The sequence below is a fragment of the Acipenser ruthenus genome, chromosome 33 (genome assembly GCF_902713425.1).
Source record: "Acipenser ruthenus chromosome 33, fAciRut3.2 maternal haplotype, whole genome shotgun sequence".
NCBI lineage: Eukaryota > Metazoa > Chordata > Actinopteri > Acipenseriformes > Acipenseridae > Acipenser > Acipenser ruthenus.
The window spans coordinates 3,546,747-3,558,777 of record NC_081221.1 but is presented as its reverse complement, the minus strand read 5'-3'; the positions used below and the strand labels follow the sequence as shown (position 1 = coordinate 3,558,777).

The following is a 12,031-nucleotide window of genomic DNA, read 5'->3' as shown; positions in this document are numbered from 1 at the left end:
GAGACGGCACAGAGCACAGTCAACAGGTTTAAACCACTGGGAGGGAATTGATCTAGAAGTCTGACCTGCGGTAGCTGTGGGGGTCATAATATTGGAAAGCACTGGTGGGCAATATCCATGGATAAATAACTAACTCTTTTAGGCTATTTTAATGATCTAAACATGATCTTAATACCACCAGTTATTAACCTGACAGAGCAATGTTGTATATATCAAGATTGTTTTCCACATGAAAGACCCCTATCAATCTTTACCAGTTACTCTGTACTATTTTAAGCTTTATAAATCTCTCTCTCCTTGTTAACTCAAGCGTTTAGCCTTCTAAAGAGCTGGGAATAGTGTGGCCCAGTGCAATTCATAAATTAAGGTCAGATTATTGGATTTCCTGGGCAGTTCTTCAAAAACATATGATGTGTATGAATTTGAATCCATTGTGATTTCTGACCCCACGCACTTAACAAACACTTGAATGTCACTTACAATCACAAAATATTCACAATCAGATAGAATGATAGACTGCATTTAATTAAGAAGCACAGCGCGTCCTTACATCTAATTTCAGGAGTTCTTAAGCTCTTAAAAGTTCAAGTTGCATGCCATAGATTTACAGCAAGTAAACCAGGCAAGATCAGCGACGGTCTTAAAAGAAGTAAAAGACACTAGGCCTCTGGATCAAGTTTCACTTTGTTTTGCTGCTAATACTCTGCTGTGCACTAGAAGGCGCTGTTGTGCGCTTGTGGTTAAAGACACTTTGATCTAGCTTACATTACTTAAGTCTATGTCAGGCAACTAGAACTGAACAATATTTGAGTAATCGCTATTTTATAATTTTGATGTATGTTATTTAAAGGGGTATTTTATCATCTTATCTTTTTACTATTTGTCAGAATTGTTTTGTATGCTGTACTTTTTTTATCTGTAAAGCACTGTGAGCCGTTTCATTGTGAAAGGCGCCATATAAGAAATAAAGGTTCATTGATTGATTGATTGATTGATTGATTGAAACACTAAGAATGATTGCAAACACCATGGAAAGTTAAGAGGACAGAGAAAAAAAAAGAAATGTAATTTCAAATGATCTGTTCTTTAGTTGTGTTATGTTTATTGAACCTTTTAAATTTGACTATTAAATTATAAATTATGATTATGGTATTATTTCCCATAGTGACAACACACAATACCAGGGAATAACTATTAAAACAAGCACATCTATACATTTATTCATCGATGCTGGTGCTTTTGTTGACAAGCATGCTAGTATAGACCATAGAGGTGCTTCGGAGAGTTGCTGCACTGCCCTGTCTCTCAGTGTGACCCGAGGATGAACTATGCATATCAAACTGCTCTCACAGCCCTGTCTGATTTGATTCTGCTTGTCAAGAAGGAAAATCAGAGCCTGTGGAAAATAAGAGGGATCTGTTTATTGGGGAGCATGTTATTGCATGCTTCTCAGAAATGCATTGCTTGATCCACTTGCTTCAAGGTGAGTTTCAATCATCCAATCAGTTATTGATTTAATAACACAGATATTGTGTTTGTTGGGGTCAGACCCATTTATGGCATCTTGTTTGCATGGGGGTCTTGTGGAGAAAAACACATCCAGTTACATCCATCATACACACAGTACAGTTTCCATTATTTCCATAAGATCCATTATATTAAACTAATAAATTATGCCTTTTTGCAGCACTGATTTCCAGAATTCTCTTAAACTTTCGACCTTGGTTTGCTATAAACTGTCCTCAAACCATGTCTTAAGCAGCATTGCTTAGTTGTATGTCTGGTGAAACATTTGTGATGAATTAAATGTAAGAAATTAAACTTAAAATTCATTCAAATAGCCTATGATAATACATATTATTTTATTAAATTGACACGTGTGTTTATCATTAGCATTTTCCTGTGTATTTGAAATACATGATATAATTTGTAATTAAAATAGGGAATATATGTCGATCTTTCCTATCTGGCCTCATCTCGTCGAAAATAACTGAAGCTGTTACAATGTTAACGGTAGAGCGCCCTCTAGTACAATCCCTGGGCAATTGCAGCACATGGTTACAATGGGCGCCCGGTGAGACGTTTATTCAGCTGTAAAAATGGAAGAGGGAAAATGTGCGTCATTATTGAATAAAAACAAACTGGAATCGTTTCAGTTCAACCCCAAACTAAATAATAAACAGTTCCCAAGAAAAGCGGTGAATCAAAAAGTTGTTTTGTTTTCGTATTTTTATAACAAAAGTTTTTAAATGTATATTATATATCCCAGTTAACATTTGCAAATAAACGTCTATTGTACGTGTTTAGCTACAACAACAACAACAATAATAATAATAATAATAGAATTGACTGCTTGTGAATGGTGACAAGTACTGTATATATTGTGTGGCACTGTAACACAAGCATAGGCTACCCCAATGTTCGCCTTAAAACATACTGACAATAGGCGACATTCAGTCAGGGTTCGATGAACATTTGAGTCCACTCAATATACTTCTGAATGGAACTCGTTTTTTGATTACTAGGTAAATTTGAAATGTCATGAATGCAGAATAAATACCAGTAACATGTTTGACCTCAGTTTTTTTTTTTTAAGAAGAATAAAATAAACGTCATAAGTGAGGAGGTGAGGGGAGGGGGGGGGGGGGGGTAGTTGAGGGTTGTCAGCTTGTAGGAAACCAATTAACTGCCCCCCCCCCCCCCCCCCCCCCTTTCACAATGGGGTGGTCGTGTGTTTGCAGAGCGCTTGTTAGTTCAGTAATATATCGATGAGTTGTTCTGAAGTATTCACGCACGAGGGGAGGGGTCCTGTACCGCCCTCCCCTCGCCCGGCTGCAGTGTCCTGGAGACAGCTGCAGGTATATAAACCCCCTGGGTAGCGGTAGTCGAGCAGAGACAAACAGTTCCAGTCAAGAAGCAGCAGCGTACCGGTTTATCCAAAAGGATCTTCACATAGCACAAGCTTCGCAACAGCAGCCTAACCTACCGCCCTGCTTAGCACCTGTAGTAAAAGTAAGTACATAGAGGGTTACATTTTAAAACATAGGAGACGTATTTTTGTAAATTCTAACTTATTCAGGCATACATTGACACTGAACATTTTGACAGTAATGCTTGTCTGTTTGGGGAATATGTGTTTTTACAATGCAGTTTTAAAAGTTTTCTGCTGTTTAATATATAATAATACTATAATTTGAAGCTTTCAGAAGTTGATTTCTAACGTAATCTGACAATTGTGTGTGTGTGTGTGTGTGTGTGTGTTTATTGTTTTATTACTGCATCGGTATATGTTTCCTCAAAATACGGAATATATATACACTTGGTTAGTTGGTTTTAAATACAGGCTGTTGTTAGTGGTAACTACAACTTAAAACGTTAATGGTACTGACTTGATGACACGATTAGGTGTTATACACAACACCTATCAAAGAGATGTAGCCTGGCCCTGTGCATATCATTGACGAACTCTCATACCTGGAAACGGGTGTAGGCTAAGTTATGTCTTATTACCCTTCATTCTTTAATCTTCTTCGAACAGTTGTACATTGTTGACCAAACACTTGACAGTATAGCTTGAGAGATAATATCTCACAAATTAATAAGTTTAATTTAAAAGTCAGATTTTTTTTGTATTTTGTATTATTGTTATATATTTTTTTACTTTATAATGTATTGAATTTTTAGGCGTAGGCCATTATATATATATATATATATATATATATATATATATATATATATATATATATATATATATATATATATATATAACTTTGTCTTTGAGACTTTTTAATGTCTTTGTTTTTGCTGATTAACATCACGGCCGAAGAAACAGAAAAAAAATATATGATTGTACTTAAATTTATAGAAAATGTTTTATTTAACTACTTTCTAGGTCGTCTTCAGATTTCAATGCCTGCAGCCAAATATTACTTATATTTACAAATCAGCCTGTATTTAAAACCAACTAAACAAGTATACCTTCACTTATGTCAAACATAAATATTGAATTATGCAATTTGCTAATTTCGATCAATATAATTTTTATACTTTCTATCTTAAAGCAATTAAACAATACAAATGCAATTACAAAATGAGCATTCATTTAATTGTTACGGAAATAAGACTAGTATAGTTATGTAATATAATTAACATTGATTTGAATTATTTATTTAGAATAACCTGTGAGATGATCACGTGAAGGACTGATTTAAAAAAATAAAATAAAATAGAACTCGAAAAATTACAACTATAAAGAACATCTGTTTTCTTTTTAAACAAAACGTTTTTATATTGAACCCTTTAAAACATATCTGCCCAGTATATAAGAACAGTTATTATTCTGGTAGAACGCCCATTAAACCTTTTTAGAGAGCTTAACATGTTTATTTTTAGATGTTGATACCCGATTCTCAATAAGATTTAGTCTGCTCTAAAAATTCATCATTTACATTAAATTGCAATAGCACCTGAAGTATTAAAAGGACGTATATTTTCAATTAGGTATTAACTGTAGCAATTATTGGCTCTAGACGAGACGTAATTAATTAGCGAGAGGTTAATTCGTGGATATTGGACTCTGAGCTATAGTGCACTTGACTGACTGGTGATAAATAATTAATAGAATGGTACTGAAATACGAAACCTGCTCGGAGCAACCCAATTTCAATACTGTGTAACGTAATGTAAGCTTAACAGATTGACATTGCAGTTGTTTGTAATACAATTTAAAAGACATTCAGGCATATTACTTTACATTTGTTATCTGTTGTTTTTTCTTTCTTTCTTATTGTAAAATGTGCTATTGATGCAGACTGCAAACATATTTTTGACATTTGCTATTTGCTGGAGATATTACAGTAAAAATAAACACACACACACACACACACACACACACACACACACACACACACACACACACACATATATATATATAATTTATTTCTTAGCAGACGCCCTTATCCAGGGCAACTTACAATTATATATATATATATATATATATATATATATATATATATATATATATATATATATATATATATATATATATGGTGTTAGATATAGGTTGATAGATTAGATAGATGATAACGCTATTATTATTATTATTATTTATTATTATTATCAACAACAATAATACTAATACTAATATGGTTTACTAAGGCATATTTTGGATAGCCTAATTATCATTCTGCAATGACGGGAACGATCTATCTGCGTAACTCATGAATGCATGGTCTTTCGCAGATGGTGTCCTGCCTGAAGCCCTGGAGTGTAATGCTCGCTCTGGTCCTGTGTGTGTTGGTGTGCCTGGGGACCTTTGTCGATGCCTTCCCTCCGAAGCCGGAACACCCCGGGGATGATGCCCCTGCGGAGGACGTGGCCAAATATTACACTGCGCTCAGGCACTACATCAACCTCATCACGAGGCAGAGGTGAGTGGAGCGCGCCAAAAAGAAATTCGTCCAAAAGTACTTCGCTCCGAGACGTCCCCGGTTTCAGTTTTCATCTGGTTTTAGTTAACCAGCCGTTGGCGCTCAAGCAGCAGATTGCTTGTCATTGGTTACAGGATACTGCCCGATATGCAAATGAAACAAATCAGGGTTTGATGCTGCTGGAACATGCCAAACATTTGAAAAGATCAATAACATAAACTAACCAGGGGTGTAGTGCTGGGGGGTCGGGGGGAGTGCCGCCCCCCACTTCTCTCGGGCAGGGAGAACGCCACTTCCTACATGTGTAGAATATTTAACTGTTTTGCTTCTGTTGTTAATATATGGAGATATGTATGGATTACACTTTAACTCTTAAAGCTCAGCCCCATTCATTTTGGGGCGCCAGCGCACCGAAGGTTACGCACATATTAATCAGGCACCGTAAAAGCCACCTGCCTGGTTCATGGCTTGTTTGAAAGTACAGAGCCGTCGCTTTCCAATGACGTATTCTGTGTGTATAAGCAGTACTCCTAGCCAAAGCTACGGTCGCCTGAAGGTAAGCCTCTCGTCATGTGACAGAGTTTACAGCTTGGCTTTCGTTTTGAGTCGATTGCTCCGTCCTTGTAGCAGCTAGAGGGAAACCGCATACCTAGTTCAGTGAGAGTTAGGGCACTAGAGAAGCTGCTGGCCTGACAGTGAGAGCGTGAGAGCGCGCGCGAGAGAGAGAGAGAGTTGTATGCTGCGGGGTCAGGGGGAGCAGGGACCCCTCACTTCTGGGGCAGGGAGAGCACCACTTCGGTACTTCACATGTAGAATATTGAACTGTTTTGCTCCTAATAATATATGGAGATAGACATACATGTGCATAACCCATACAAATAAGCAAAGAATACAATAACGAAAGAGATAAATAATGAAAGAGTGTTACGCATAGGACTATTAATAATAATAATGACAATGTTTTAATCATGTGTGTATTAATGTATGAAACTGGTTATGAAAAATAAGTATTTATTTTTTAATATAAATAGCTGTCAGTCTAGCACCTTGCATATACTATTGTTTTACAATAATACCTCAATACCTGATTGTCTGAATTTGGAATGAATTGGTGCACTTGTTAGCCCTTTCAAATACTGTAACTACTGTAGAGTGATAAACTGCGGTTCTGTTGAGTGTATAGGGGAATGGGGGGTGGGGGGGTAGATAGTAACGACCCCTCACTTCTAAATATAGCACTACACCACTGAAACTAACCCTTGCAGCCTAAAACCAGGAGTTCACTTGAGGTGCGCAAACTTTTTATATGCCGCCCCCTTTTCTTAGCATACATTTTGTTGCGCCCCCCTCCATCGCCCATGACACACATTAAATGTAAATGGGGTATTTCCTAGATTTAACCTCATAATGTACAGGATTAGCTAAAATACATATATGTTTTTTTACACTTGGCTAGTTAACATTTATACACTTGTCGCCCCATACTTGGAAGCCGCCATTTCGGCTCTGTTCACTGCGGTTTCACTGACACTCGGCACTTTAAACATCATTTCTCCGACTCTACAAGTCCTAGAGTGATAGTCAACGGCTTATTTGAAAGGTAAGAACTTGGACTAATTAGCTATCATTTATGTATTTATTTAAAATGTTCTCCCCGCTTACTGCCTCACGCACCACACTTTGAGCACCACTGCACTAAATACATCTAATGTTAGAAATACACCTTGCACTACAGTACTGCACTAGCACGGATCCTCCCTGTTATGCAGCTATACATTGAAACATAACTGCAATAGAATTTCTTAAAGCCTCTACACTCTACAGGTTCACAGCTAAACTCTGCACTGTGCTGTATTGTAATCTAATTGTTATTGAAGCCCAAGGCCACCCACTGAACTGTATTGGGTTGCGCTGATTAGATGCTTGAAAACTATTATCATAACCTTACTGCTCACACCGGGGATGACTTACAGCGACATTAGCTTATCAGCGGTATCCACTTGTCAATCGGCAATGAATCAGCAGGCTCCATTATTGGCATTATGCTTACCTGACCCTGTCTAGAAACATGCACATACAAACACAACAAGCGAATGTGCATCACTAATAAAATGCATTGAAGGGGAAACCAAGCCAAAGTGGCATTTAGCTTAGCAGCTGTTAAAACTAATTACTCCATAAAGAACTTTATTAGCTGATGTTACTTTTCAGGCTTCAGTGCGTAAAGACCATACGTCGAGATTTCACACTTTCCTACAGGCCCCTGCAGCTCACCTGGGTGTCATATTCCTTTATGTGCAATAGATGTGTTTTATAGCAACAGAAACCGAAATATCATGAAGAGATACATGTGCATTTGGGCTTGACTAATGCACATCTACAGCAGGAACCGAGAAATAATCCAAACTTAAAAGGGATCCAAACTGTTTTCTATTCCCTGTTTTGTGACCACAGTGAAAAATTATCTTCCTCAATGACCATTTTGAGAATGTCTCACTTCATTGATCGCTTATGTGAAAGCAAGGGGAATTGGTCAATATAGCCTCTTAGAGACAGATTGTGTGTTGCTAGTCAAGGTTTCTGGAATAGAGGAGGTTATCAAATAACCAATGGATAGTGGTTGATTCACTCTGGCAGTCATTTTTAACCTTTCGCTATTGACCATTTATGTTAATGATCAGATATACCTCAACCTCAGTATTTTCTAAATGCCATTAGTGTCCTGTATAATGTCAAGCACATAGCCACCTGTTAATGTTACTGATCAAAGTGCAGTGATAGAGACAGTACCAACCCAGAAACCAGATTATATTTCTATAAACAATACGGCAAGCACCATTCAAGCAAGTCCTGTAAACGTAATTGTGGAGCAGATAAAAGGATATTGAAACTCCATTATCCAGCCAAGTGGGAAGGAACAGAAGGATTTAATGTGATTATGGCTGGGCCAAGAGCTTTGAATTGGGGATGTATTGCTGGTGCTAGTTTCTGATTTCATAAGCTGGCAGGATCTCTGTGATTTCAAACAGCACACTGCACACCAACCAAGTTTACCATGCCAGTATTGCACTGCATTATTACTGGTCTGTCTTTCGGTGTTAAGATTGGAGTTTTGAGCCAAGAGATGCTAAGGGAAGCCAAACTCCAGACACAACATAACAACAATAGCTATATGCCACTTAATACTCATATGTCAATAGTTCAACAATTTAATTGGCTATTAAAAGGATTAGGCCAATGCAATTATTTAGTCATGCATTTCTCGTAGATGGTCTGGTGAGTTAACCCCTTTTATGCTGTACCCACAGGTATGGCAAGCGCTCCAACCCAGACTCCCTGATCTCAGAGCTGCTCTTTGGTGACAACTCAGAGAACAACGCTCGATCAAGGTGAGACAGCTTTACATGTCATTAATGACCCTTATTATAAATTATGGTATACCATCCCATTTAGAGGTAAAGAACAGTATGGTAAAAAAAAAAAGAAAAGTATGAGAAATGCATTTTATCCACATGGGGAAATAATATGAAGAATGAGGCTGTAATGTATTTGTTTCTTGATTTGTAGATACGATGACTCCTACGTGTGGTGATCCCGTCTCCTGACCCTCCTCCTAACGCCCCCCCCCCCCCCCATCTTTGTGACCATCGTGATGAAAAGCCTGATGAAAAGAAGTGACGTCAACTCTATTAACGCCAAGTCATTGTGCTCAGCCATTCGCTGCATGCTATCTCTCTCCTCTTCTCCCTCACTCTCTCTCCCGCTTCGACCATGCTTCTACCTACACAAAGACAATTGTATATAATTTATTAATGAATAAGACATAAAAAAATAAATAAAAAAAATAAGAAAACTGTCAAAGCAACGCACCATATCTGAAAGAAAATTCTTTTTGTTTGTATTGTAAAAATGCTTATGTGAGATTAAAATTTAATGGATGATTCAGATCTCATGGTTTTTTTTTTTGTGCGTTCATGTATGTATGCATATATGTATGCAGAGATAGAGATAACCTGCATATCTGCCATTTCTGTACACAAGAAAAAGCAACCAGCAAACATTATACAATCCCTGGCTAGCCCTGTTGTCTTTGCAGCCAATCACAGTAAGAATAAGAACATTTCGAAGCTACACAGGTTGAAGCGTAAACACCCCAGTTCAGTCCAGCTACAAATCCAACTGGAACCATCGTCAGAGGCAACCACTAAGAAAAAGGTGCCTATAATATTAAACAAACTGTTTTATAACTTATTAATGCATTTCCTTATTTTATGCATCTGTATGACTTTATATTGAAGTTTTATCATGTTCACTAAGTTTAAGAATTTCATGTTAAAATGTAAGTAACATAATTAATTTGCAGAGTCAGTGTGATACCCCCTGAAAATACATTTTACTCCCTCAGTGTTCAAATTAGAGGGAAAGTTACTCCCAGACCCAAAACCTTATTTGGAGTGCTGTATGTATGTATGCAGCAAGCTTTGGTGCAACAATGTGAATGGTTTTGTGCTGGAGACAATGGTAACACCAAGGCAGCTACAATGAGCCATGGTACCGAAAGTAACATTTTCATATTCTGACTAGCCAGGGCTGGTGTTACAGGCTAATTCTCACCCCGTCTCTAAAACAGTCAGTTTCAGAGTAGTGCCAAACCTGTGAGAAATGTCAGCATGTCAACATGGTTTATTTAGATTTCCAGAAAGCTTTTGACAAAGTCCCGCATAAAAGATTAATTCTCAAATTGAACGCAGTAGGGATTCAAGGAAATGCATGCACATGGATTAGGGAGTAGTTAACATGTAGAAAACAGAAAGTACTGATTAGGGGAGAAACCTCAAAATGGAACAAGGTAACCAGTGGTGTACCACAGGGATCATTATTAGGTCCTCTGCTATTCCTAATCTACATTAATGATTTAGATTCTGGTATAGTAAGCAAACTTGTTAGATTTGCAGACAACACAAAAATAGGAGGTGTGGCAAACACTTTTGCAGCAGCAAAGGTCATTCAAAATGATCTAGACAGCATTCAGAAATGGGCAGACACATGGCAAATGACATTTAATAGAGAAAAGTGTAAAGTACTGCATGCAGGCAATAAAAATGTGCATTATAAATATCATATGGGAGATACTGAAATTGAAGAAGGAATCTATGAAAAAGACCTAGGAGTTTATGTTGACTCAGAAATGTCTTCATCTAGACAATGTGGGGAAGCTATAAAAAAGGCCAACAAGATGCTCGGATATATTGTGAGTTGAATTTAAATCAAGGGAAGTAATGTTAAAACTTTACAATGCATTAGTAAGACCTCACCTAGAATATTGTGTTCAGTTCTGGTCACCTCTATACAAAAAGGATATTGTTGCTCTAGAAAGAGTGCAAAGAAGAACAACCAGAATTATCCCGGGTTTAAAAGGCATGTCGTATGGCTAAAATAATTTAATCTATTCAGTCTTGAACAAAGAAGACTACGCGGCGATCTGATTCAAGCATTCAAAATCCTAAAAGGTATAGATAATGTTGACCCAGAGGACTTTTTTGACCTGAAAAACGAAACAAGGACCAAAGGTCACACATGGAGATTAGATAAAGGGGCATTCAGAACAGAAAATAGGAGGCACTTTTTTACACAGAGAATGTGAGGGTCTGGAACCAACTCCCCAGTAATGTTGTTGAAGCTGACACCCTGGGATCCTTCAAGAAGCTGCTTGATGAGATTCTGGGATCAATAAGCTACTAATAACCAAACGAGCAAGATGGGCTGAATGGCCTCCTCTCGTTTGTAAACTTTCTTATGTTCTTCTTATGTTCTTAACAAGCCAGTACAAACTTACAGTATATTGCACCCCATTGCAGTCAAGGAAACCTGGCAACAGGTGGAGAAATAATTACTGTAATATGTGTATATAAGAGAACTTACAGAGCTACCAATATATTTACTATTACTGCAGAGTAATTATTTTCTCCAGCCAATTTTGAAGAAAGGCTGGAGAAAACACAACTGTAAGAACATAAGGAAAATCAAGAATGAGAACAGGTCCTTTCATCTGCTACAGCTAACCCATGTCCTAAAAGCATCTATTGTTAACACATCATCCAGTCAATTATTAAAGGATACCAATGTATTGGATTTGACTATGTGGTCTGGTAAACTGTTCCAAGCATTAGCCCCTTTGAGTAAAAAACATGTTTCCTTACATCAGTCCTGAATCTGTTTTTAAGGATAGGAGCCCTAATAAAGTGGCCAGCAGTGTACATCAATGCAAAAAACTGGCTGTTCAGACAAAACAAGTCATTATTGCTACAGAAATTAAAATGCATTACTTGTTAGTTTATTCTTTCTACAGGTTGAAAATGATTTTGTTAATAAATAATATAGCATTATCACTACTGTTTTTAAAACATATCTAGAATCTATTTACTTATAAAGCTATATCACTAGTCTGCTAACTTTCTTCCAGGAGTGCAAAAATGTTTTAGAAGACCAAGTCATTGTGCATCACATTACATCTGCTTACCACCCACAAAGTAATGGGACTACGGAGCAACTGAACCAGACTCCGGTGAATGCCCTGTTGAAGAAGGTGGGGGAATACCAAG

At 37.4% G+C, this 12,031-nt stretch overlaps 1 protein-coding gene across 1 annotated transcript; it reads left to right on the top strand.

Moving 5' to 3' along the window:
- The first annotated feature begins 2,861 nt into the window (after window positions 1–2,861).
- Window positions 2,862–9,374, top strand: LOC117433502 (peptide YY). Its single transcript, XM_034055813.3, has 4 exons — window positions 2,862–3,012; window positions 5,242–5,429; window positions 8,738–8,818; window positions 8,997–9,374. Exons 2-4 carry the CDS (start codon window positions 5,242–5,244, stop codon window positions 9,019–9,021), a joined length of 294 nt encoding a protein of 97 aa, XP_033911704.1. The 5' UTR covers window positions 2,862–3,012; the 3' UTR covers window positions 9,022–9,374.
- The last annotated feature ends 2,657 nt before the right edge of the window (window positions 9,375–12,031 follow it).

What these genes read in the sequence shown, in the direction of transcription:
- LOC117433502 (XM_034055813.3), top strand. Translation starts at nt 5,242, where the DNA reads ATGGTGTCCTGCCTGAAGCCCTGGAGTGTAATGCTCGCTCTGGTCCTG. An exon ending in AACCTCATCACGAGGCAGAG is followed by an intron (nt 5,430 to 8,737) that starts GTGAGTGGAGCG and finishes CTGTACCCACAG; the next exon opens with GTATGGCAAGCGCTCCAACC. An exon ending in GAGAACAACGCTCGATCAAG is followed by an intron (nt 8,819 to 8,996) that starts GTGAGACAGCTT and finishes CTTGATTTGTAG; the next exon opens with ATACGATGACTCCTACGTGT.